Source organism: Anser brachyrhynchus, assembly GCF_964034855.1.
Source record: "Anser brachyrhynchus genome assembly, chromosome: 20".
Lineage (NCBI taxonomy): Eukaryota > Metazoa > Chordata > Aves > Anseriformes > Anatidae > Anser > Anser brachyrhynchus.
In genome coordinates, this window is record NC_137713.1 from 5,465,634 (window position 1) to 5,492,390 (window position 26,757).

Below are 26,757 nucleotides of genomic sequence, written 5' to 3' on the forward strand. Positions count from 1 at the left end.
GGGTGCTGAGCGAGCAGCGGGGCTGGCAGGGATGGGGACGCTTGGGGACACTTTGGTGAAGCTCTGGGTGCTGGGGTGCCTGTGCCACGGTCTGGGGAGCCCTACAGCCCCCCCCCCCCAGGACCCCTGGGTCGCAGCGAGGGGCAAAGAGAGCAGGGGACAGTCCCTTGTTGTCCCCAAGTCCTGGTGTCCTCGTGCTGCCAGGGGACAGGCCGGTGCTGGCACCCTGTGCCACCTCCAGCCAAGGCCTGGCCATGCTGGGGGCAGCATAGGTGATGCTGCCCCCGTTCCTGTCACCACACAGGGGGGACAGCAGGTCTGGGGGACACCTCACGCCCCAGGGCAGGGTCCCCAGCAGCCAGCCACGGCTGCTTATCGGGGTGCCCACGCAGGCGGGGACTTATCGCGTCCCCACAGGTGGCTTCCAGGAATGCCATCACTGGCACAAACACCCGGGCACGGCAGCACAGTGCTGGCTGCAGGATGCGGCCCTGTGGGGACACACGGGGCTGGGGACACGCGTGGCCGGGGGACATGTATGACCAGAGCCACGCACAGGCGGGATTTGGGGACACGCATGGCCAGGGGACACGTACGGCCACAGTCCTGCACAGTGAGGTGACGCAGCCCTCTTGGGGACACGTGGCCAGGGGACCCGTCCCTCGGGGAACCGTATGTGACACGGGGACACAGCTCTTGTCAGGCCATGCATGGCTGGGGGGTGGCCTAGCACCCCTGTCCCCATGGGGCTGCCGCCCCCAACACCCATAGCCCACCCACTGGGCACCACTTTGCAACCAGTAGCTCCCAGTTCAGGGGTGCACAAGCCAAGGATGGAGGACGGGGGGTGGCTCATGGGGACAACCCCCCTGCCTCCAGCACAAGGGTGACCCCCGTGAGCCTCCTGTCCTCGTGTCCCCAACTTGTCAAAGCTTCACCAGGCTGGCACGGAGCTGCTGGGGGGGGCTGAGCCCCCCCCCCGGGGCCGAAGTGGTTACGGGGCCGCCCCCGCTGTGCCCTGCAGATGCGAGATATGCAGATGAGCCCCGGCAGCTCCTATAAAGCGGGTGCAGAGCCGGCACCCCGCAGAGCCAGCGGGGTGGGGGGCCCGGCAGCACCCCGCCGGGTGGGTGCCAGCAGCGGGGGGACCCTCTGTGCTGCATACAGGGGCTCGGTGGGGAGGGGGGGGGACAAGGTGACAAGGTGGGGACGCGGACCGTGCTCTCCTCTCCTCCAGGCGCTGCTCCCCTCGCCGCCCGCCGCCCCGGGCTGGATATCATCGTATACTGTAAGTTCGCTATGAGACACTACAGTATAGATGATGTACTCCCCCGGGCTGCACCCCGCCACCGCGCCGAGAGCCGCCACGTGGGACCGCGACGCGGGGCACGGAGGGGACGGGGAGTTGGGGTGGGGGGATTTAGGGATGTCGGGGGGGGGGATTTAGGGACGTCGGGGGCACCCCGAGGTGTGGGCAGCGCTGGATGGAGCCAGGGACCCGCGGCCGGCGGGGAAACCGTTACCATTACTGAGTTTAGTAATGGTAATGGTTCTGCCGACGGCCGGGCACGCGGCACGGCTCGGCGCGGATCTGCAGATGGAGCCCCCCCGGGAGCGGGTTTGGGGGCAATAAAGGCGCTCACGGCACCGCGGCTCTGGTTCTTCTTCCCCTCGCGTCGCCCCAGGGTGCTGGGAGTCCGGTGGGGCTCCGGGGTGCTGGGCGGGACAGGGAACCCTGCGGGGAATTTGGGTGCAGGGGGTGCGGGCGGGGTGCTGGGAGCACTGGGAGGCACCGCAGGGGGCACTGGGGAGCACTGGGGCGCACCACAGGGGGTACTGGGGAGCACTAGGGTGCACTTCAGGGGGCACTGGGGAGCACTGGGAGGCACTGGGGTGTGTTGCGGGAGACGTGGGGTGTACTAGGGTGCGTTGCGGGGTGCACTCTGGGGTGCAGTGGGGCACTGGGGTGTGTTGCAGGGGGGAATTGGGAGCAGTAGGGTTCGCTGGGGAGCACAGAGGGGTATGGGCTGGGCCGGAAGGGGTACTGGGATGGACTGGGGAGTGTTGCAGGGGGTACTGGGCATTCTGGGATGCACTGAGATGGACTGAGGAGTGCTGCATGGGGCACTGGGCTGGACTGGGGTGCACTGGGGTGGACTGGGGAGTGCAGCAGAGGGCACCGGGAAGGAGTGGGGTGCACTGGGTTGGACTGGGGGTTTCAGCAAAGGTCATGGGACTGCATTGTAGAAGACGCAGAGCACATTGGGATGCACTGGGATGTGTGGCAGGGGACACTGGGCACACTGGGAACACTGGGGGCACTGGGAGCACTGGGAGCACTGAGGGTACTGGGATGCACTGAGAGCACTGGGAGCACTGGGAGCACTGGGGGTACTGGGGCACTGGGAGCACTGGGAGCACTGGGCCTGCAACGCGCGGCGGGGCCGGCAGGGGGCGCTCCACCACACGCCCCGCCCACTCGCTCTAAGCCCCGCCCACATCAAGCCCCTCCCACTCCTAAAGCCCCGCCCCCTCCCCCAGCCTCCCGCTTCCTTCCCACAACCCCTGGCGGCGCAGCGCGGCGCTCTGGCCCGCTCCTCCCCGTCTCTATGCTCCCCGTCCCCTCTCAGCCAATGGGGGCGGGCGGCTGCGGCGCTCCCGCCCTGCCCCGCGGCGGGGCAAGATGGCGGCGCCCGGCGCTGTGGCGGCGGCGGGCAGGGCCCTGAGGGCCGCGGCGGCGGGGGCGCGTCCCAGGGGGGCAGGTGGGGGCCGGGAACCGGGAACCGGGACCGGGACCGGGACCGGGGCTAGGGGCCGGAACCGGGGCTGGGGACCTGGGGACCTGGGGCCGGGGCCGGGGACCTGGGGCCGGGGCCTTGGAGCTGGGGACCGGGACCGGAGCCACCGGGGGTGACCGGGGCCGGTCCCGTGTGTGTGAGGCGGGGGCAGGCCGCAGGCGGTGCTCCGTGTCCGGCCCAGCGGCCTTCTGTGAGGGAGCAGCGCTGCCAGGGCCGGCTGGGGTTCAGGGGAACGGTCCTCCTCGGTTTTGGGGCGTTTTCGGTACGATTTGGAGTGTTTGCTGCTTTTTCAGCTCGTCTCCCGGAGAGCCGCGCCCTCTGGGCCGCCCTGCTCGGTGCCCGTTGCAGCGGAAGCAGCTCCGCGCTCGGCAGCATCCTGGGCATCCCCGCTGAAAAGCCGGCCTGCACCCTCGGCCAGCACCCGCCGCCAGTGGCCACCAGCAAAGGTGAGCGGTACCGGCCCGGTGCCGTCCCTGGGGCGGTCACTGGGGCTTTAGCAACATTCGGGTTCCTTCTTCCCCCCCAGAGGAGCAAAAACGGCTGTTAAGGGACCGGCCTGACCAGCCCCAGAACCCCAAGGTTTTAAGAATTGCCATCATTGGAGCGCCGAATGCCGGGAAGTCCACGCTCTCTAATCAGCTCTTGGGCAGAAAGGTAGTGAACGCTGTGTTACTGAGCCAAATTCAGGCTGCTACATCGCTTTTTTCACATGTTCTGGATGCGTAATGCTTTTAACTGCTTACAGGTTTTCCCTGTCTCGAAAAAAGTGCACACAACCCGATGCAAAGCCCAGGGTGTCGTCACGTATGAGGACACGCAGCTGGTGAGTTTCCAGCGCTGCTGAAATGATGTGCCTGAGGCAGCAGGGAGTGTTAGCCAGATAGCGAAGGATTTTCTCATTTGTATCTCTTACGCAGTTAATCGCATAGATAAAAGTTCTAGTTTTGCCGCTAGCTGCAGGCAGACTGACAGGATCTGTTTTTCCTCTTTCTAGGTCATTCTGGACACGCCTGGCCTCACTAGTCCCTTAAAAGCCAAAAGGTATCGCTGCTGCTGCAGGGAGCGATGGGGTTCTAGCCGAGGCTTGATAGAGCAGAAAGTGATTTCCACTGTGCAAGTCTGTAAGACAGAAAGGGCAGGAACTTCTGGTTTTAGCCTTGTTTTGGTTTTTCACTGTTTTATCGTTGCTATTTTGGTAGCACACAGAGCCTGTAGAATCCCTTGAGCCCTGTTGTGTTTGATTCCGTGTGTGTGTGTGCAGTGAGGGCTGTTGTAGCCAGCAAGGCAGCTCTGCATGAGCTGGGACGACGGAAAGTGCTGCTTCCTCCCCTCCAGGGGGAAGGAAGATGGTTGTCGTCCAGCTCATGTCTGGCTTACCTGTCTGCATTTGTCTTTCAGGCATAAACTAGAAGAGGCCATGCTGACAGACCCATGGGACAGCATGAAACACGCAGATTTAGGTGGGCACTCGAGTTCCTTTGCATCAAGTCAAACCCTTTATCTGCCACAGAAACTTACAGCCCTCTAACTGTGGCATCTGGGTGCGTTACTGGGCAGTAAGGGCAGTCCTGGGAGTATGAACTAGGAGGGAGGAGGGAAGGGCATTGAAAAAAATTGAATTATTTCACCAAGGGAGGGGATTAACGTTGCCTAATGCCAAGGTCTGAAGCTTGAATTAATATTTGGACGTGGATGTTGCGTTCTAGAACATGTGATGTCTTCAGGACAGCAAGTACAAATTGGACTTTTTATCAATTGAAACACTCCTTTTTGGTTCCATCTGCTTGCTGTCCTGTAGAAGAGGGAGGAGTAGCAGCAGGAGGGAAACGATTTAACCACAGGCTGTAAAGAAACTTACAGCTAAGGTTTTGGAAAATACAGGTTCGTTACCTTTCCCTCACTCTTTCCTGGCAGTTCTGGTTTTGGTGGACGTGTCGGATCACTGGACGCGGAACTGTCTGAGCCAAGAGGTGCTGAAGTGTCTTTTTCAGTTTCCCCACATCCCCAGCGTCCTGGTTCTGAACAAGGTAAAGGAGGAGCTTGTTTGTCCTGCCTTCCAGCAGTAGGTCACACCGGTGTCTTCAGACAGTACCCAGCATCAGCAACGGTGTGTTTTTGGGTCAGTGAGACGGGGTATGTCAAAGGACACTGGTTTTTCTCTCCACTGCAGAATATTTGCGTGTTTATGTGTCTGTGTTGCACGCACACATGTCCCTGAAGCTGTATGCTGCAAGACAGAGTTTAAATCAGCCTGGAGACAATAGCTGGTCCAACAGCGAAGCTGGCCAGCTGTCTGGTTCAGCTGCAGATGCCTTGTCCTGGTGCAGCTGCTGGCCCTGGTGGGATTCTTCCAGCTCCTCCAGAGCCAGTGCCCAGATGCCAGCCTCATTTAGGACAAATCTGTGACACATCTCTCTCATACCAGGTGGATCTGCTAAAGAAGAAGTACGTCCTGCTGGAACTCGTAACTGAGCTAACGGAGGGAATTGTAAATGGAAAGAAGCTGGAAGTGAGGTCTCCATTTAAACATAATTTGAGTTCTTCAGCAAAAACTGTTCTTAAAATCACTCAGGCTTCTCCACCTGAGAACAGGGCCCACGAGTCTCCTTGTCTGCAGGAAGCAGTTAAAGCCCAAGAAGGCTCTAGCTTGGATAGCAGCAGTGACACGAAGGCTTCTGAGTCCGGCCTTGTCACAGAATCACAAGGGCCAAAGCCCCATGAATGCAGAGATCTAAAAGACAGGAAAGGTTGGCCACGCTTCCAGGAGATCTTCATGCTGGCAGCTCTCACTGGAGAGGAGGTGGATACGCTGAAGGTAACTGCAGTCGGAATTGCTGTTAGGCTTTGAAACACCTTGTGGTACCCTAGTGCTTCGTACTGAGCTGCTCCTCCTGAGAGGAGCCAGCAGAGCTGCTGTCCTTGGCCTGGGGTGGGCCCGTGCTGGGGGAAGAGTTCTCTTTTGACGTCTTCAGAGTTTTCTGTCTTATGTGAGGCTCCCCAAATAGCAGCCTGTTCATAATGATGGATGCCCGATGCGGTATTATTCAGCTGCAAGTAGTACTATAGGCTTTTGTAGCTCATCCAAATGACTTGGGGAGATGTGACCTTTGGCAGCGTTTGAGTTTCAGAAGCTTCCCTTTCTCCATTCCGTGCCAAAAATACTGAACTACTGCCCTGGTGTCTGGCTAGCAGGAGCATCCTCATAGCGAGTCGCTTCGAGAAGAGCACAGAGGTTTGTGGTACTGCAAGGATGGTACGTGGCAGCTAACGGGTGTTATGGGTGTTTTGTGCTGACAGCGCTACCTCCTGATGCAAGCCAAGCCAGGCCCTTGGGAGTTTCACAGCGGGGTCCTGACCAGCCAGTCACCTCAAGAGATCTGTGACAATATCATCAGGGAGAAGATACTGGAGTACCTGCCCCTGGAGGTGCCCTATGGTGTGACTCAGGTGGGAAGCGTGCGCAAGCGGACTTGCCTTCAAGCTGTTGTGTTGGCAGCGTGATGAAAATTCCTCTTTTTGAGTTTGTGCAATCTGCCAGACCCTTCACAGGCCACGTGAAATGGCTTGGGACTTGCATGTCGGGCAATGAGACCCTTTGCATGTTTTAAGTGCGTGTGCCAGGGAGCTGAGCTGTTGTCTGTGAAAGTCACATTTGTGGCTCCTGAGATCCTGTGCTGACCTGCTGGGTTTGTGCTTGCTGTTGCAGGTGACAGAGCTATGGGAGGAAGGGCCAAGCGGAGAGCTCGTCATTGTGCAGAACCTCTTGGTCCCAAGAAAGTCTCATATGGTGAGTAAGAGGAGAGAGCTGGGGAGCGTGAGATGAGGCTGCTTAGCTCCTGCCCTTGTGCGCCCTTGCCGTGTTGGACACCTCCCTCAGCTGTGGGTTGGGAAGAGCCAGGTCTGTGACAGTCACAGGCCGTTCAGTAACAACTTGCACCTTTCTGAGGCAATCAGTTGCCCGTGGTTTGGTCTTAGGACATCTCTGGCTGCTATATTCTATACTCTTCTGTACCTGCGCAGTTGTTTTCTTAGGTGACTCCTCCCCACAGGGAGAGTGAGAGTGATGGTGTTCTCTCTGGGTTTTAATACAGATGATGTTGATTGGAAAAAGAGGTACGGTTATCAGCAGGATCGCTCAGGAGGCTGGCCAGGACCTGATGAACGTTTTCCTCTGTGATATCCGCTTGAAGCTGAAGGTGGAGGTGAAGAGTTGAACTCTTTGAGTAGGCTTTGACAGCCGTTGAGCTCTGTGGTCATGCAGAGAAACCGGTCCCAAGTTCTGCTGCAGGTATCTTAACACCTTTGCTCAATCCAGAAACAGGAGGATGGAGTCAAGATAGCGGGCTGAAGTAGAATATATTATTCTTTGGGGAATGGCCCAAACGGAAATAAACTCTTCAGATCTTCTACAAGGCCTTATCATATGGAAACGGGACGCACATCAGAGAACCCGGTGCATTCTAGAACCACATTTGCAGAGCTGTCATCTACTTGTGGGCTGTGTCCCACATCCTTGCTGCCAAGTGTCTGTGGCTGGAAGTTCAGGATGACTTGCGTCAAGGGTCTGGCTCAAAAAGGGAAGGGTGAATATTGTGATTCTTCAAAGTGTGGGGGAACATCTCCTCCTGTCTTTTAGCAGACAAAGGGCTGCAGTGAAGGATTGTTAGCGTACATTTATCATCTCTCCTGAAGGCTGAGTGATGCCACCCGTGGTAATGCAGGAGGAAGAGGCTATCCCCAGTCCACGTGGTGTTCTCATTTCTGTCACGCTCCTTGCCCTGCACCCTGTTCATGGTTGTGAGTAGAGCTGCATAGGGAGTCAGTATTGCCCAGGGAGCTTGAGTTGGAAGAGTTTGCTGGCTAGCAGAAACACTCTAATAACAGGGTGTGGCAGAGAGCTCTGAAACTCTATAAATCATAAAGGCCAGTGGTTTCCAGCTCCTGTGTTGGAGCTCTTGCCACAGGCATGTATGCACCTTCCTCTTAGATGACTGCCAGCTACTTCTTTCATTTTGACCTTTTCTGTGTTTTAGTTAGTAAAAATGTGTTCTTTCTCCTTACCCTGGCATCCTTCCCTTCAGTTTCCTAGGCAGTTCACTGCTCCTGGCAGGTGGTGCTCACTCAGGAGGGATGGGTCTGGTGACACCCTCTTCTGAGTGGATTATTGAAGAAGCAGAGAAATGGAGCCTGGACTGTGATCTGTTGGCGTGTATGCGAGCTGCTTCCCTGATACTGGTGAAGGGAGCAGAGAGGTCAGAGAAAGGCTTGCTGGATGCACAAGCATTTGCTGGAGCATATTTGTAAGAAGGGCACGTAGAGCAGGAAACAGGTGTCTTCCTGCCTTGACACATCTTGGTTTCGGTGCCCAGTGGTGTCCTGGCTTTACACCCATTTGGATGTTTGGCTAATGAATGAATGTTGAGGGATTTGGTGTGAAGATGCCTCTAGCAGCACTGTGTAGGTGCTTACTTCAGAAGGGCTAGTTAGCCATGCAAAAACAGATGGCAACCCTTTTCTTAGGGACTCGAATAGTTTATTACAGGAACATTACTACGGAGTCATTACTTTATGCACCAGGGTTGCAGACTGGAAGTTAAGAGACCATCAGAGCGAAAGAAAAGGCCAAATTTGGGGCAGCAGCTCAGGCTGGGTAGGTTGTTGAGGATGGAGAGTGGCTGGCATGGGTCAGGGTGTGGGCAAGGCTTTCGCAGGCTGAGCGAGAGGGGCTGGGGTAGCTTAGTGGTGCTGTGTGCCACTTTGTGTGTGGGGCTGGTGTCTGTGCACTCGAGTTCAGTCTCAAGTTTGAAGTGCTGAATAGCTTCTTTCCGGAAATTGGGGTGAAATCCCGTGTACTGTTACAAACCAACACCTCTGGGCTGAAGGAAGAGATCTGGAAGGGTCTTCTGGGGGTTCCTGCCTGGAACCCAAACCCATGGAGGTGACATTGGTGGTAGGGTGATGGTTGGAAAGGACCTCCAAGATCACCTGTTCCAACCCTAATGATTTTATGATTCTGTGATTCCACTCTGTCACCACAAGACCTCCGTCCCCGTCCCCCCGCAGGGAGCTCTGCTTTACTTCACCAGCACTGCCGCCAGCCTGCGCCTGACCCACCCCAGGCCGCCACAGCCGTCAGCCACCTGAAGAAGCCCTCAGCGAGCCAACGCGCTGCCTGGCTGGATTCCTCCTCACCCCTCCGCCCTTCCCTGAATGCTTCCACCTGCCTTCTGTACTACATTTCCTTAATTTTTATTAAAAAAAAAAATGAACAGCGAGCCACATTTCTGTCACAATTCACACGTTTTATTCCTTATTTTATCCCGTACCCGTGACGAACGCATAACCCCCCCCCCCGGCCCCTCAGCCCGTGCCCTCCCCCCTCGATGGCGGCCGCGCGGTGGCGCTGTAATGGCGGCGGGGCCATGGCGGGGGGGGTGGCGCTGTAATGGCGGCGGGGCGGGGCGGCGGGGGCCGTTGGCGGGCGGGGCGCATGCGCGGCAGCGGCTGGCGCAGCCACCACGGCCGGGGCGGGCGGCGGCGGCGGCGGCGGAGGGGAGCGGCGGGGCCGGCACGGGCACAGCGGCGGCGGCGCCATGAGGCCCGGGCAGGGGCACCGAGAGTAAGTGCGGGGCCTCGGGGGCGGAGGGGGGTGGCGGGAAGCGGCGTCTTGGGGCTTTACTCCCTCCCCTCCCCCCCCCCCATCGCCTCTTTTCCTCATTGTCCTTCCCGGGGTCCCCTCCCCCTCACGCCGGTCGGCGCCGCCCCTCAGCCGCCTGTCGCGACAGGGGGAGTGTCGCGACAGCGCGCGCGGGACAAAAGGTGTTCAGGGGGCTGAGCCCTGAGGTTTAGTGGGGGGGGGTGGGGGTGTACGGGGACTGAGGGCCGCGGCCTGGCTGAACCGAACCGAACGGGCCCTGCCCGCCGGTACCGCCCGGGGGGGGCTCAGCGGGGCCGGCCCCACGGGGCTGAGCCCCCCCCCCCCAAGCCCGGTACCCGCCTCGGGAAGGGCCCGCACGGAGCGGCCCGGCCCCAGCGGGAGGCCCCGGGGCTCGGTTCCGGGAGGGGGGGGGAGGAGGAGGGCACGGCCCCGGGGCTCGGTTCCAACGGAGGGGGGGGGGCACCCTCCGGGGCCCGGTTCCAGGGGCGGGCACCCCCCGGGGCCCGGTTCCAGGGGGGGGCCACGGCCCTGAGGCCCGGTGCCACGGTGGGGGCACGGCCCTGAGGCTCGGTTCCAAGGCCGGGAGCTCCCCCACGGGGCTCGGTTCCAAGGGGGGGGGCCCCAGCCCCGGGCCCTCCCCGGTTCTCCCCACGCCGTCGGTGCCCGGGGAGCTCGCAGCGATTCCTTTGTGCCATCGTTCCCGAGGCCGGCAGGCACCGGGGGGGAAGCGAGCGAGCGAGAGCGGCTTCTCGCCAGCGCGGTTTTGCAAGAGCTATTGTTAACGCCGCCCTGGTCCCTCTGATTTCCTGCCAGCCCTTTCTGGAGCACCTGAACGGGAAACGGCGCCGAACGCCGAAGCGTGAAAGGGGAAAAAAAAAAAATAAATAATGCAAAAACACACAAAAACACGTCTCGCGGAGGTGCACCGGTCTGGTTCCAGCCCTCTCGGCGAGCAAAGTACTTAAAAGCTCTTGGCTGTGCAGCGCGTGAGCCCCGTGTGGGCTGGCGGAGGTGTGCTGCCCTCGCTGACATTGCCTCTCGTGGCCCGGTACCGGTTGTAGGATAAATTCCACGTGCAGCCTGGTTCCGGCATTGACTAGTTCAGGAACGCTTCACACTCACTTTTTGTGACGGTCCTAATCATCATCGTTTATTTTTATCGCAACTGAAGTCGCAAGAAAACGTAAGCTCGCTTAGAAAACTTTTTCCCGTAATACTTTTACCTCTTTGCTGCAGAGACGCGGTGCTTTGTTTTCGGGGTAGCTGTAAGAGAGCAGCACCCTCGTGCAGCGGAGGAGGCAGGGTTCCCGAGCGACGTCGTTTGTGCTGGAGCAGTGGAGATGACTTTGAATAACTCCTCCTGGCTCTGCCGGGCTTCGTGGGTTTTGTGTGCGTGCTGTAGGAACTTTGTCTGATTCAGTCCTGTGACTGCTGCTGCCTTGGCAGGAGGGGAGCGGAGTCGTGATGGTTGCTTTTTCCTCCCAGCACACGTGTTTCTGAGCGGGTCTTTTCCACCTAAATCTGAACTTGTTAGAGTCCAGCGTTAGTCATTTCACGCGTATGGGAAGCAGCAGAAAAGCACTTGCAATTTTTCATCAAAAATAAACTTAGAAAGCAGTCCGTAGAGGGAAAAGCCATCATGGACTAAATTCAGTAGACGTTTCATTCTTTTCTCTTCTGAAAATACACGTGAAAGCCGTTCTTGCGGGCACAGATTACAGGATCATGCTGTCGCAGGGGCCGGATCCTCACGTGAGGCTCCTTGACTCGATGAAAGTGGAAAGGGCTGATGCTGAAAGAGGTTTAAAAACGTGAGGAGGAGCGGAGCTGCCTTAGCTAGGAAGTGCATTCATTTAAGTAGATTTATAAGGCAGCGGGGAAGACATTGTTGAAACATATTACGGATATTAGAGATGAAGAGAACAAGGTCTCACCGCCTGCAGCAGCCTGAGGAGCGGAGGATGCAGAAGCAGCAGGCAGGTGGGTCTGGAGCCGTGCAAAGCAAGTCCAGGGGGGTCTGAAAAGGGGAGAAAAAAGCAGCAGCAACGGAAAGCGAGCAGGGGAGAATTGACTGTTCGGTAGGTTTTGGTAGAGGAGGTTTTGGATCAGAAACAAGTATGAGTCAGGACAAAAGGAGAGTGGGATTTACAATAAATATAGGATTGTTCTGCAATAAATACAGCTTTCAGGGGGAAAAGCTTCCAGAAAAGAAAGGCTTGATCTGTTTTTCAAGCGCTATTTACATGGTGCGGTTGGGTAGAATTTCTGAGGTGAGGAAATCAGAGATTGACCCTCTTCGGGGAGAGTCAGAAGCAGAGCTGGAGCTGGGAGATCAGTTGATGAATAGGCTGTAGTTTTTCTCTGCTATTTTAAGAAGCCACATCGAGTTCAAGTCTACCTGGCCTGATGGTCTGGAGAGGAAAGATGCCTATCAGTGGAACCAGAATTAAGCAAAACCAGATAAATCTGACATAATGGATGACACGGGAAAGATGACTGCTGAAAGGTGCTGGCATGTTTTCTGGGCCGTCATGCTCGGCGTGTGTTTTATTTGTTGCCTTACGTGGCTTTTGAAGTGTAAAAAAAAAAAATAGATCTCGTTTTGCGCCGAGATGAAAGAGCAGGCATGTGCTTAAATCCTCACAGGGCGCAGTTCTGCTTTGGAATTGACATTAAGCAGTGACCTTACTTAGGGCACCCGCTCTCATTTGGGGAATTTCTCAAGTGAATAAATAATGCACTTAACACCAAACGAATACCGTTTAATAAGATGGTAATTTTGATCCCCCCTTTCAATTCACTTTGCAAACAGATTCACGCTTTTTCTGCTTCAGCACAGCCTGAGGTGCTCTTGCTGTTAATAACATCAAAAGTACGTTGGAGAATGTCCACGTAGGATCGTCTTTCTCTCCAAACATAAAATTAAAAACCCCTTTTGTTCTTTGTAACTTGGCTATCTGCCGTAATTTCGGTCTTATTTGTATTTGTTTCAAGCTGTCCTCTGACAGATACACTGCTTTATCTACGTTTGCTTCTGGGAACTGTTACCGAAGATGAAGAGGAGAAGTAAGGATTCTGTCGGGGAGTGAGGTATCTGTATTTTCCAGAAATGCAGACTGCTTTAAGATGTATGCAAGCTTTAGCTTGCGTTCCCAGCTGCGCGCACCGAAACACCGGGACGTGGGATGGAAACTTTCCTCCTGAGCACACTTCGCTTTTCCCTTCACGTCCATTCACGTTTATTCTTCCCTGTTTTTGCCCTTGACTCGTTCCTGGCTGGCCCACGGGGATGGAGAGGGCAGAGGCACGCTCCTGCCACCCCAAAGCCTCTTGTCCCCCAGAGCCCCTAGCAGGAACGTCCCGCATCCGTGCTGCTCAGCACCCTCATCTGCAGCACGCGAGCTTTGTTAGCGAGGGGAGGTGCTGATTTATGAAGATGGGCGATGAAGTCATGTCCATTTCGCGTTTCTCTAAAGCCTGGTAATTTCCAGGATTCCAGGATTTATGGAATTACTAACCACCCCACTGAGAGCATAGCCAAAGCTCGCCTTGCCTGATTTATTTAGCAGACGGCTGGAACTTTTAAATAACTGCCTTAGGAGCACGTAGCAGCTCGCTGAGACGCTGCAGCCACCGGCTGAGTAGCAGGCTGCCGGTCCCTCGGCCCGCTGGAGCCCCTGGGGTTGGTTTTGGGGTGAGATGCTGCTGGAGGTGAGGGCAGGTTTCAGAGTCTTGTGAAGCTGGTAAGTGACTGCATCGCCCCACCGCGTTCAGCGCTCAGCATTTGAAACTTTTTTCCGACCGGAAGGCGAAGACTTTCACCGCGTTGCTTGTGCGATGTGCCATTTTCCCGTTGTATTTTGTGACTCGTGTTAAAATCTTAATCGTAATGGGCTTTGTGAGCAATTTTTAATTGCACATCGTCAGTTTGAATATGAACGCTCGAAGGAGTTTGTCACACTGTTCATCTTTTTTCTTTCTATAAAGAAATTGTTTTCCAAATACTGAGTCAGCTACCAAGGAACAGAGGTACTAAAAAGGTGTCCTGCCGATTGGGATCCTCGCAGGTCGTTTTTAAACGTGCCCGAAGATATTTTCCCGTGGATTGCGTTCTTCAAAAGCTAAACTTCCTACCCGAAACAGGAGGAGCTTGGCCTCAGTCAACCTGAGCCTGGTTCAGTTTGGGACTGGCAGAGGCTGGCGGGTTCTTTCTGCCTCTTTCCACGCTTTAGGCTTTTGATTTAAATTGGGCATTTTATAAAAGCAGTGGCGGTGGCACACGGCTGATCCAGCTTTATAGGCTCTGCAGACCCCTTTCCAGTGCAGTCTGTCTGCCATCACGCCTCCCCCCTTGGTGTTTTCTGTGGCGTATTGTTAGGATTTTCTCCTGTAGTGCTCGGGAACGACGCTCAGTTTGTGGATTCCCAGCACGTAACTTGTCGATGCTGTGCTCGACGATTGGAGTTTCCAGGCTTTGTGAAGAAAGCGGTGATATTTTGTTACCGGGATAATCTCACAGGAGTGTCATTTGGTGGGGCGAAGCTTTAAAGTTTTCGAATCATGCAGGGCAGCATCCTACCGTGGGTACACAGAGCAGCTGAACCGAGCTGCTGGCTCATTTATTTGTCTGGAGGTAGCTGAGCTGCTCCAGGCTTCTAACGGGATGCGTTGATGGGCATACTACAGGGAAATGCGTTAGAAATCGGGATTTCTGTAAACACAGCGCATCTGAGACGGGGCTCGCAGGGAGCTTTTGTTGAACGGAGCCAGGCGCCGGATCCTGCCTCCGGAGGGAGCGGATCCTGAACACCCCCAGCTCGCAGCCGGCGTGCGGTGAGGGAGGATTTGGAGTTTCTTGTGCCGCCTGTAGTGATGCGATGAAGCGAAGGTGAACCAGGCAAGCGAAGCTATTTTTAGTATTTAAAAAAAAAAACAACACACGCTCAAAAAGCGATCCACCAGGCGATACGCTGCTGACGTCTGTAGCGCAGACAACCCAATTACGGAGCTGTATATTGTTTCCAGCAGGATTCTGATTGTTTCTAATTCGGGAACCACGTGAGAGCGAGTGGAAATAGGTGAGGTGACGCGCTTTGCTGCTCGGAGCCCGTCTCGTATTCACTTCTTCTCTGCAATTTCGCCTCTCGGACTCGGGCGGTCTCCCCGTCCTGTGCTCCGCAGCTAGGATGGGAGCCAGGCTCTGCCTCCCCCCCTAATTCCGCCCTCTCGGGTGGATGGAGGCAGAGAAAAATCACCTGGGGCTTTAGGGAGAGCGCAGGGCAGCGGAAGAAGACATGGTACGTGGTTTTGTTTGCTCTTGTCTGCAGAAGTCAGTACCGAGCGCCGGGGGTTTTGTTCGTTTCCTGACCCCCCCCCTGCATCCTTGGCTGTATCCTGCGATCCCTCTTCTTGCTGTCAGCTTGCTCAAAAACTTCCAGCGTGCCTTTCAGAGGACTCGCGTCTCGCAGCCCTGCCCTTTCCTGTGGCTGTTGTCTCGCCGCTCGTTTTGTTCCTCTCCGTAGGCAGCTCCTGCGCGCAGAACGCTTTGAAAAGTGTCTTACGATTGCCATCTCGAGCCAATCCCATAAATATGTATAGTTTAGATTCCATTGGATGGAAAGGGCGTCGTGTCAGCCTTTTCCAAAAAAATGGAAGCTCCCCACTCCCCAAAGTAACTTCTTCCTCTGCTGACCTATTTTTTTTAGTATGGAATGGGAAAAAAAACCAAAACACCTGGGAAGGGGAGCCCTGCGCCCAGTTTATTATTCCACTCTCCAGCAAAGTCATTCGTCTTGATTCTTCCTTTGATTCTGTCACCATTTCTCGTTGCTTTTGCTTTGGGGCAGAGATGGAGCCACCTTGTCTCGGCGTGCCATTCCCCACGGCCCTGCGGGTAACGCCGGGACCCTCTGCGAGGCGAGCGGGGCTGGCTTGTAGCAGCGGTAACCAGCCCCATTTTCCTCGAGTTTATTCCTATTCCTTGAGTTTCAGGAGGTAAACGAGGACCCCGAGGACGAAGCCTGATGGTTTTGGGGAGCAAAGAGACATTTAGGGGATAACGGAGGATGCTTTGGCTTCGTTCTGGAAGGGAACCGTGGGCATTTGCTGGCTGCCCTTTATCCGCTCCCCAGCCTATTCTGTGCTTCCAGGAGAGCCGTCAGCTTTTGCCTGGAATGGGCGATGTGTTCCTAGAGCTGGTAATTTGTGCATCCCTCGACGTCAGGTTGTTCACAACTGTGCTGAGTGTTTGTGAATGAACATGGAGGAAAATCAGTAAGTGAAAAGGCCAAAGCGGGCAAGGGAGAGCAGCTCTCCCCAGTGCCTTTTTTCTTGGTGGTGCCATTGTCTGAGTCGAGTTCTTCTCTCGGTGGTTAAATTTAGAAATGGCTTGGTTTCGAAACAAGTGACTTTTAAGATACTTTCCTGGAGATTTATGTGTAATGTAATCCCAGGGGGATTCGATGCTCTGCTGCTCTCATCTGTGTTTAGATCCTTTTGCAAGACTTCGGGGTGCAGTTTCTCCCCATACTTCCCCCAGTATCTTCCAGAATTTCGTTTGTTTGTTTCCCAGTCAAAGCTCCCACAACATTCCTGAAGCCTCTTGTACCTTCCCATCTCTCGTTTCTCTTTATGAACAAGCTGGTATTTATAGAATTATTGCTTTGTGAAAATAAGCCAAACGTTTCTAAAACCTAAATTCAATTCCTGTGATGGATCTCGTCGGTGCTGGTTATTTAAATGCTCTGGAAATGGAATACGTGTGCTTTAAAAAGTAGTCTGAATACTATGGTTAATATTTCTGATGTATATTCTCTCTTATTTACTACTCATTTCCAGCACAGCTTAGCTTAATAGTTCCGGGCATCCTCTTACTTAACAGCGTGTCAATTAGCCAAGTTGCAGATGAAGGACAGAAAGGCTTCTCCAAATGTGACAGCGTGCTATACATTTCAGCCACTTAAAATTCAGCCAAGGCAGGAGAGAATTAAGGTTTTCCATACTTCCATCTAGCGTGCACGAGGGAAATTGCACCTACGGTTAAAATCCCAGCCGTTGTAGCGGTTCCTCTTTAGCAAAGATCGTATCGTTTGCTGGTCTTGGTTAATCGGTTGGTGCTGAGGGACTGTGTGGCCCCCCAGGGCTGACAGATTTTGGCTCCAGGTAGCTTCGTGATGTCCGTTTTTGCTTGTCCTATTTGCCGCCCTGTTTGCTCGTCATCCCGTGCTGGAGGTTGAGCCGCTTGATTTATGAATTATTGCCGCTGAAATAAAATTAAAGCGGTTGCTCAGTCGTTTAAGAGCCAATTACATCTGATTTTATTCTGAGGCAGCATTGCCCATGAAAGCACAGAAACCTCTGTCTGTGGAGGAAAGTCAGATCTAAAATGTTGCGTGGTTCTTTTTTCATAATCCACGTGTTAGAGCGCTCGGCTCACCCTGTAAAACCCACGGCAGCGGTGAGTTCGGATGTTAGAAGTTACTCCGAGGATGTCGGGGAATAAAACACAGATCCCGGTGATCCCGTGTGGACCCTCAGACGCGGCTGCTGGCTGAGGACTGAATTCAGCGAGGGTAAAGGAGTTTCTCTTGTTCGCAGCGCTTTTGGAGAATGTAATTTATTTACTACCCTCTGGTAGCTTTCAGAGGTAGAGACGAGGTTTCTTCGGGGAGAGGCGGTTTTCAAGCTGTGGCCGTGATGTCCCAAGGCATCAGCATTCCTCCTCGGTGAGTTTCCAGTGCCAGTGTGCTGTGAGTTTCCCCGCTTCCACGGGGTGTTCAGGCGGAGGTGCTTTGGGGAACGGTGCCGGGAGCCTGGTAGGGACCTTGCTGCGAGGGGCTGCGCTATTTACCGCGTGGTGGTGGCCACCGGGCTCGCTCCTGATCCCCTGATGGGGCACGGCAACGCTGGTGGTGTCCGAAAACGCCCCGTGGAGCCTTACGGCCCTGTGTTGTTGGCAATAACGACAGCAAATGGAGAAGGAATCGGGTGCTTTTCATTACATGTGACAATTAAAATGCGTCTCGACTGTGATGGTTCTTCCTAGGAGAAATGACACTGCCCATCGTGGTTTTATTTTCACCATTTTACATTATATATGATGTCTCCTGTGGGCCGGGGAGGTGCTGGCTGAGACTGTTTCAATATTAAAGGTCTGGTTTGCCTTCTTTTTTATTAAAAATAAATCAGATAGGGTGCGGATACAATTTTATTTCTGCTAACCAGACAAGCCCGCACTCGCCGGCTCGCGGATTTGCGGCATCTGTCTCTGTCAGGATCACAGATACGGAGAAAATGATTTATTCTGGTTTCCAGAGCTTCGATAAAACCCTACCTGGTTTTGTGCAGATGGCACCGAACAGATAAGGCATCGCCCAGCCTTTCGTGTAAAGCACCGTGTGTTTGTACCAGAGCCCGAATCCTCGATGCATCGGTAACACCGAGGTGGATACTACTGTCGTACCGGGCTCTTCCTTCAGCTGGTGGAATTAATTGCCAAACGTGGAGCGAATTTGTCCTTCAGCCACCCAAACACCACAAAACACACGATGATCCTGCACAGCTCCCTGCTGGGAACCAGTCGTGGCACCGAGCGCCCACCTCCAGCCACGGCGGTCAGAGGAACCCGAATTTCCCCCTGCAAACCCCGGCCACGAGGTCTTGGGAATCATACATTGATACCCAGAGAGAGGGGCTTTGGGGTCGGGGATGGCAAATCAGTGGGGTGGCGCGGGGCAAGAGCACGAGAGCCCTCGGATTTTGGGCTCAGGGCAGGCGTTCGGGGGGTGCCTCCTGCTCTGCCCGACCTTTTCCTAAGATGCTGTAGTAGAGCACATTAAGGCAGCTTCTAACGGTGGCACTAATTCTAAATAAATGTTTACTAAACACCATTAATGGCTTTAAAATGTTTTAGGAATACTTATTAGACCTTCAGACTCGCTTGGTGAAGGGAGCCCGTCTCCATGGGGGGCTGCCATTTTAGTGCCTCCCAGCAGGAGGCCTATTTGGCTGATGCAAATTAAGTTGGGGAAAGTAGGCTAAGCCACGGAAAGTATGAGAGATGGTGAAATTTAAAATGTTTAAGGTGACTGTTTTTCAAATCATTAACATTTTTACCATCACTTAAGTATGACGCTTTATTCCCTTTAATTCTCCCACCCTCGTTCCTCGTTGCAGACAGCCTCAGCTCCGTTCGCCTTTGCATCCGCTCCTCAAAATGGAAGCTGTGGTCCATTTGCTGTTTTATCACCAGCAAGGTGCTCGGAAACATCGCCGCGTGGTGTGATTTGCTGTATAATTAGAAATGCAGATACAGACTTTTTCGTTTTGTTGTCGCACCGTGGTTAATTTTTTCTATTCTGTTAACATTAATAGGGACTGAAGGTTAAACTCGTCTTATGTAAACTCCGGGTATTTGCAGGATGCTTGCTGGCAAGGTGATTAATTCTGGCAGGGAGAAAGGGACGTGCTCGCAAACGGGCGAAGATCGGCGCCGGTACCCAGAAGACTGGATCTCAGGAGAGAAGGCGCTGGGATTTTCAGCGGGATGATGTGTTTACGGGCTCCACCTTCAGTCCAGCTCCTCCTGGCTGGTAGCAGCAACCCCAAAAGCACCTGGAGAGGGGGTTCTGCTCCCCCGGGCTCCCTGCGGGGCAGCCAGAGGAGGCTCCTCCAGCCCTTGCCTCGCCTCCTCCGGGCAGCGAGTGAGGCAGTGAAGCAACGCTCATGGCACCTTCCAGCTCAAAGGTTTCATTTCATCTTCTTCATTTCTAGTAGAAAATTGATATTTAACTAACGCACTTCCAACGTGTCTTTGCCTGCATGGAGAAGGACCCCCGAGTCGTGTTTGCATTGGAGAAGAGCGCCGAATCCTCCGGCGGGGCTTCAACCGAAGGGCTGTCACCGTCGGCAGCGCCCAGCTCTGCTTTAACCATCACCGAGCGCGGCTGGATTTCAAACACTTGTCTCTAAAAGTCGAGCTCTGCAGCAGGAGGCTGTTTGTACGCCGCGCTGCTCGGATAAACGTAGGGGAGCTGGGGATTTCCTTGTGGAACAAGTGCATCGTGCGATGATTAGCATGGAGCTGACCCCGCGGGTGTCTAGTGGACAGTGCCGAGGGCCGAATCCCAGTTTTATGGGGACTTCAGTAAATATTAGGTGAAACGATTCAGGGTTTCTATTAAAAGCCTATTTTCAATTGCTTTTTTCTCTAGAAGCTAGTGAGGCAGAGCCGCGTGAGGGCTGGGGCTGTAACTTTGCTGCAGTTTATGTCCCGTAGCCTCCAAAACAGCAAACCCGAAACAGGAAGGTCTGCTCTGCGAGCTGATGGTATCGTTCTCGTCGAGATAGATTCTGGGAGAGCAAGCTGCATTCCTTAGCTCTTGCAAACCTTTTTTAATTGTTTTTTTTTTCTCCCAACCTTAGCCTGATACTATCTTGTAAGTAATTGTTGCATCATGCTTGCTTTATCCTCCACTGGGAAGTGAGATAATTGCTTTCTACTTTTTAATGGGTAGCGTTTGGGTAGCCTGCGAGCTCCGAAGTGCAGATGAGCAGCGCAACAGCTCTCGCAACACTCGCACGTTTCTTCAAGCTTTCCTGAACCCCGATGGGCAGGGAAGGAGGAGAAGGGAGGCACGGCCGGGAAGAACCTTCTCCAGAACCGAGCAGCAGCCGTGAAGTTACCCGGGGCTTCAGACCCTATCACAAAAGGAAAGCCACCGATCGTGATGCGCCTTGTATTTGGGGACGTCTCCTCCGTGAGAATATTCAGCCAGACTTCCCTTACGAAGTGGTATTATGTGAGGTTAATTATTCATAGCCAGTTTAATTCTTCGTTCTTGCATATTTAATTGTAAGAGCGTGCTAGATGTCACAGTGATTTCCCAGAAGAAAAAAGGAAAACCATGCAGGTACAGGTATATAGCCTTAAATGTGTCCGAGCTCAGCTTTGTTGTTTAATTTTGGAGCAGAATGGGTTAGTATCGGATGTTTCTTGTGGGGAAACAATGATGCAGAATCACGATTTCGCTTAATCTTTTCAGCTAAGTTCTTGAAGTTGAAATAGCTGGCTTGAGTTTTGCTGATGGCACTTCCGTTGTCTTGCTTCTTTTATGAGGAAAAACGCTTAACGGGAGGGAGAACGCGACTTTTATTTCCTTCTCTGAAGGGGGAAAGCTTTATCAAAGGCTTTGGAAGTGCCTACCGACTCTTTTCAGAAGACGAAGGAGGGGAATAAGATTTTCATTGATTTTTTTTTTTCAGCGATCGGAATAGCAATGCCAAATGCTCGTGTGATGAAGGTTTTTCTTGAAAGACTGGGCTAGGCTCTTAGTGCTCGAGGTGGGAAAATACCGGGGAGATGTTTTACCATTCGCCTTCTGATTTGCGTTGTCATCCTTCTGGAGCTGCTCGAGGCTGGCGAGGCGCTGGCTGGAACCGAATCCCTGGCGCTCGGAGGGCAGGATTGTTCTCCGCCATTTACCGTAGGAGTCGAAACTTCTGAAAAATCTGTTTACAATGTGTCTGAGCTGCCGGAGAGAGGACACAGCAGAGACTGCTATCTGTTTACTGCTCGGATAAGGAGGTGGAATAGATTGCTGGCCTGTTTGTGAACTCTGCTTAATGAATGGTTGCTAGGCAAATTGCATCTCAATCAGTTTAATCCTCGAGATGTCATTTACAGGTCTGCTCTTTGTGAGGCCGGGGCTGTGCTCTTGCACGCCGCGCGGGCCAGAAATTGCTAGCAAAGCAGCTTAGAGCAGCGTGCTCAAAAATGCAGCGTACACGGGATGCCGAGCGGCCCGGTTCCAAGCAGCAGCCGTCGTAGGGCCGTCCCTTTGCGGCCACGCGCCGGCCGAGATGCTCGGCGACGCACGGGAGGAAGCAGCGGCAGCCCCGGCACCTTTTTGGGATCGGATCCGAACTCGTCGGCGCTGGATTGACATGAAAGGAGATGTTCCCAAACGGGGACCGCGTCGCCGCCCGGACGGAAGGTATTTATGTTGAATTAGCTCAGGGCCCCGTGTGATTTCGGGGTGTGTGCGTGGGACGCGACGAACTCCGGCAAATAGCTGGAGGTGAGAGCTGGTGTTTGCTGCCTGGAGGCTGGGACTGGCCTCAGTGACCCACCCGTGATTGGGAAAGGGCACGGGACTGTTGCATAAAGTCTTCAGCTGCTGAAACCGTGGACTTTCTCCCTCCGAATCAGGAGAGAACCGAGTAATTGCATCTGCCGGCATGCTTTACCTTCATACTACAGGCTCATGGGTTAGTCCAAAGGCAAAACTTTGGTAACGTAGTTAAGCTTTAACAGCCTCTTTGTCATGAAAGATAACAAACTACGTGTTTTATTGGGTTTCCCACGACAGAGATTAATCTCACTGCAACCAGAACGTTGTTCTCCGCATGACTACACCTTCCTCTTGATTGCAGTACATCCTCTTTAAGCTCTGCGTCGTGGCACCGAGTGCTGTAAACGCAGACTGGGAAAGACTGGACTTGTCTGAGACATTTTGGAGGTGTTTGTGGTGGCTGCGCGTTGATATGAAACGTCCTTTGTGCAGCACGGTTATTAAAAGTGCCAGTGAAAGCATCGCACACGAGGGCCTTGGCACTGGATGTGTGCAGCTTTTGTGTTACTCCGAAACACTATTAAAATTTTAGGGAAAGATCGCATGAAAATGTGGGGGGCACACGCAGAATATTCCACCTCGGTCGCCAGCAGAATGACAGCAGTGCTCTCGCATCTTGCTGCCGCCGGTGGGAAGGGGAGCGCTGAACAGAAGACTTTGTGATCAGCGAGTGCTTTTCATGCAAATGAAGATTTTTTTTTTTACATGCTGCTGAATCAGGGGCTTGTGTAGCGAGCGCGGCGCAGAAGTGATAAGATCACTTTGCCGGAGCTTGAAATTCTGCCCAGCGTGTCTTTCAGACCGCTGAGATGGGCGAGAAGCACTCTTGTTAGGAGGGCACGCAGCAGTAACTGGTATAATATTTGGGGCATGGCTTTTCCTTCACGGCACGCTCTGTCCTCGGTGATCTGCCACGTGTCGCCAGCCTTTATTTCGAAGCAGTGAGGAACTGGGACGGGCGGGTGACCCTGCGTAGCAGCAGAGTCGTAAAAGCTCCAGTTCCTGCTGGCATCCCGGTGCTGCTCGTGCCTGAACGGTGCAAAATTTCATCCTCAGGAGCCACGAGCCTTGCTTGGAGGCTCCGCTGGGGATGCGCCGTGTCGCTGAGCCTCGCGCTGGCTTCACACAGGCTCTGCCTGTTGCGTGGCTGCGTTTTCCTGCAAAGAGCACCCGTCCGGGGCCGCCTCTGTTGCCTTTCCCTTTGTATTTATTAGCTAACACCATCTTCCCTAAGTCCTCCTTTCATGCCCAGAACCAGTTTGGTTTAATGAGGACTGTGGCTGCCAGCAAGCAAATGGATGGACGTGGTTAAACCGGGCGTCTAAACCTCCCCCTGCAGATGGGTAGCGTTCGGCATCCTGAGGTGACCTTGGGAGAAGTTCTCCGGCGTGTTCCTTTCCCTCTTTATTTATCTCTCTTGCCGTGTAGCAGCTTTTCTTACAGAGCAGCGTCTGAGCTATTGGAAATCTGTCCTCGCTTCTCTTCCGCTCTCCAGAGACATTGTCAGCATAACACCCAAGCTACTAGATTGAGGTCTGAATATTCTTGCTTTCGCACAATCAGGAGGCATTCACTAAAGGAGCAAGGTGGGAAGGGGTTTAAAGATGTAGGGCTGCGATTTTTAGACGCTTTTCAGCCCGTGATTGTGAATAGTCTTGGTGAGGAAGGTCAAAGACTTTCTTCACGTGAGATGCCCTAGGATGTGTGCGTGGAGCATCCATCGGGGGGGGAAGTGCCATCAGTTTTCAGTGTGGGGCTGTTCATACTTCGAGGTGTCAGCTGAAGAGCCTAGGAACAGATCTGCTTCTCAGTTTTGTGGTCACTGATCCCTGCCCTTCTCATCAGGACGTCCTTTCTGACCCTGCGTGTTCCTGGAGAGTTTCAGAGCGGTAGGATGGAACCTTTATCCCTTTTTTCCTAGTTTTCTCATGCAAATTATGGTGCGGATTATTCAGCGTTTAAAATCTGGTTTATGCTGGCTTCTGAATTTCATTTAAAATAAACATCTGGAGAGCTATTTGATCCCCTACGCGCGACTGTTGTCTGCCTCACGTGTTAAAATGACTTCTGCTTCATTTTTAGCGAAAGCCAAAGAGCTCGATCGTGCTAGCCCAGAGGAAACGGCTCACCTTCTGCAGCCGGTAATTTCCACAAGCACACAGCCGACCCGGCAGGTATTTGTAACCCTTCCTATCAGGGAGGGTGGCTGCTGTGGCTGTCTGGTTCTCCTCTGCCGCCGTTCGGGGCCTGCAGGAACCTGTGCTCTGATTCGCACTCCACAAAGCCTGGTTCTCCTGTGCCCAGCGTGGATCGGAGCGGATGCTCTGGGCGAGGAGAAGGAATTACCTCCTGGTCATTCTCAGCGAGCAGCACAAAGCCTGCCTGCGGAGGGTTGTCTCACACCACTGCTACCTCGCAGTCGGATCTGGGGAGCAGAGTCGCGGAGGGAGGAGCAGGTTATTTATCCAAATAGCCATTGCATTGTGAGCGTTTTTTCTGATTTGTCAGGAGCTTGCTCCTCTGCTCCTCACTGGAGACTTAAAGCGTGTGCCCCTGGCGAGAGTGCTGGGTACATGCTTCCTGTGCCTTTCTTGCTTTGAAATGGGTTCCTGTTGCTCTTTGGCAGACCCTGAAGCAGCGATCTGTGGAAGGAGCGCATTCAGAGCTAGGGTGACTTTACCTCTTTGTTTTCTCTCTTTATTTATGCCTGTATGGGATCAGCTGGTCCCGCATTATGTGTGAAGTAGTTAAAATTTAGCCTGCATCTGTAGGATGTGATTTCTTCCCCCCCCCCCCCCCCCCCCCGCCCCATCCCCGGTTGCTTTGATCAAATCAAATAAAAAAGCAGCGCTTTCATTTCTGGTTCTGTAGTTTCAAAGACAATCTCTTGACATGCTCTAGCAGTCTGGACCTGAGTCCTTTTTTTTTTTTTTTTCTTCCTTCATCCAAAGTCACACTGCGTCTTGTGCCTTTCTCCGTATCAGCAGTTAGGATCTGCGCTGGCTTTTATCTGAATCAAAAGACAAATGGAAGAGGGCAAGACACTGCAGGAACGGGGAGCGGACTCACATGTGCAATGGAAATATGTAAGCCTTACATTCAGGCTGCCATATGGAGGACAGACCGATTTCTTTACTGAATATGTGGAGCCCGTGCTTCCAGAAATGTGAGTTTAGATTTTAGGCTTTGAAGGCTGGTTAATCCCCCCAGCAGCTAATACCGACATAAAATTCTGTGATGACAAGCCTTTCCCTCTATAAACGCTGTTTTTTTGTTGTTCTTGGAGTTGTTTTATTTTTTGCGTATGTCAAACGTACAAAGCAACACCGAATTTGAGAAATTAGCATTCAAACGCTCCGTAAGCACTTTATTTTTGTCTGCCGTGTGAGCAGCCGAGCACACGTCTGGACTGAAATAACACCGAGATGCTGCGTCCCCGTGCGGGTCAGCGCTGCTTGGCCGTGAGGCACGGGAGGAGAATCCAGAGCTTCGTCCGACGTCCTAAACACACCCTCCTAACCTCAGTCCTGGAAAACCACATCTGCCAACCTGCTGCTAGGCTGTACCCAGGGTGAGGATCCCAGCTAAGCCCCAGATCCTACTGACGTACCCCGTTCCTCAGCACGATGAGTGTCCTGGTCGGCGTCATCCCTATCGAAATCCAAACTGTGTCTGATGGCATTTGTGATTCTGCGGCACGCGTTGCTTTTACAGGGCTGCAGCGCCTTAAGCAAAGCGCGCTTCTCTTTGCATTAAGGAGTCGGATCGAGCTATTCAAAGCAGGTTGATAAATTGCTTTTCATTTAGTGTCTGAGTGCCAAGGGGTTCGCTATGTGTTCCAAGACAAAAAATACATTAATTACAGCTTCTGCAGAGCGTTTATCAATCACACAGTTATAAACAGTACTAATGCAGTTAATTGAAGGTAGGAAAATTTACCTTTTAGAATTCATTGACCGCAGCTAGCTTGGTTACTCCACGGTAGGGAAGAGGGATTGCCTGGAAATGAAGCAAGTGTTGGGGGATTGCCTCGGTGACGTTCCGGGGTACGCGCTCGGCCAGGCTCTCCCCCCTGCAGCCAGGTTGTGCTTACCCTGCCAAGGGATGTCGCGGTTACAGCTGCATCTGTGGCCCGTCCGTGCACTTTCTTTATCATCATCTCTTTCTTTTTTATATATATAAAAAGGCAAGTGCAAAGGGGGAAGGACGCACAAGCAAACAAAAGGCTCCTGCTCACCTGCAGTCAGTAAACCTGGCTGTGGGAAAAGAAATCCCTTTGAGGGTAAGCTTTTGTTCACGGTGATGTGTTTGTGGCTGCTCAAAGAAGTAGGTGAGATCGCTCGGAGCTGTTCTGTGGGGCCTGCAGACAAAAATCTCTGGTTCTTGTGCAGTGCAGAGCCTTTGAAAGTGCCTTGCACGCTCGTGTTGCTTTCCCTGTGGCTGTTATGAACTGTCAGCAGCGCCGCTGGCCACTTCTCACCCTTCTTGGAAAGGCACCGAGCAGAGCACGGGCTGTTGTACGGTGCCTCACAAAGAACGCATTTCTTGTCCTTTTTTCTGTTGAGTTAGGAGGTGGCCTTCGAATTTCGTGGCAGGTTGGTAAGGACGGTAGGTCTGTGTCAGTACGAGCCATCGGGGCAGTGGTACCTTGTCTGGAAGTCGGTAGGAGAACATGGCAGCATCTGTCCATCCCCTTCGTGTGCCTCTGGCGGCTGGTGTTGGCTGCTGGTGAGTGCTGTGTGCTTGTGTGGCGGCTTCTGTTCGAGTTCTTGGAACGCTTGTCATCCTTAGAGCAGGGCTGCACGCCATCTCCAGCTAAAGAAGGTCTTATCTCGCGCTTGCAAACGGTCGTGGATCTATCTACGAGCTGATCCGGCCGGGGTCCGGCAGGAAGCCCCGGCACCGTGACGGGTTAGATGCACATCTCCAATCCTCTATCTCAAAAATCGCCTGTACACGCCTCTGCTTTGTCAACGGGTCGCTGCCATTGCACCATAGGTGGGACCTTAGCTCGGCAGCCAAACAGCTGAGCCCTAAGGCGAGCAGCTCGCAGCGCGAGTGCACAGGGCAGAAAGGCACACGTGCATGGCCAGCGCAAAGCGGAACCCGGAGCCCACGTGCGACTGGCTGCCGTGTCCACCCCACACCCCGACACCTGCTCAGCGAGTGA

At 53.8% G+C, this 26,757-nt stretch overlaps 2 protein-coding genes and 1 long non-coding RNA gene across 6 annotated transcripts in view; 2 read left to right on the forward strand and 1 right to left on the reverse strand.

The window, feature by feature from the left end:
• The first annotated feature begins 2,614 nt into the window (after positions 1-2,614).
• Positions 2,615-9,073, forward strand: ERAL1 (Era like 12S mitochondrial rRNA chaperone 1). 2 transcript variants are annotated; one of them, XM_080562836.1, is made up of 11 exons: positions 2,615-2,762; positions 3,092-3,244; positions 3,325-3,452; positions 3,544-3,621; positions 3,793-3,839; positions 4,197-4,258; positions 4,713-4,825; positions 5,224-5,613; positions 6,096-6,245; positions 6,505-6,585; positions 6,890-9,073. In XM_080562836.1, exons 1-11 carry the CDS (start codon positions 2,684-2,686, stop codon positions 7,010-7,012), a joined length of 1,404 nt encoding a protein of 467 aa, XP_080418962.1. In that variant the 5' UTR covers positions 2,615-2,683; the 3' UTR covers positions 7,013-9,073. The 2 variants fall into 2 exon arrangements, with proteins under 2 accessions (XP_080418962.1, XP_080418963.1); XM_080562837.1 differs by having other exon boundaries at positions 8,862-9,073.
• Positions 9,074-9,268: 195 nt separating this feature from the next.
• Positions 9,269-26,757, forward strand: part of FAM222B (family with sequence similarity 222 member B) — a 36,627-nt gene continuing 19,138 nt past the window's right edge. For 2 of the 3 annotated variants that reach the window (XR_013941165.1, XM_080562830.1), the window contains exon 1: positions 9,269-9,417. The gene's annotated coding sequence lies outside the window, so the exon portion shown is untranslated. Of the gene's footprint in view, positions 9,418-25,579; positions 26,754-26,757 lie in introns of those variants that run through there. The other variant, XM_080562833.1, reaches the window with a different exon arrangement.
• Positions 18,717-25,815, reverse strand: LOC308180736. The gene is made up of 2 exons (XR_013941169.1): positions 25,681-25,815; positions 18,717-25,586 (listed from the first exon to the last, which is right to left on the reverse strand). It is a non-coding gene; the product is annotated as an uncharacterized lncRNA (long non-coding RNA).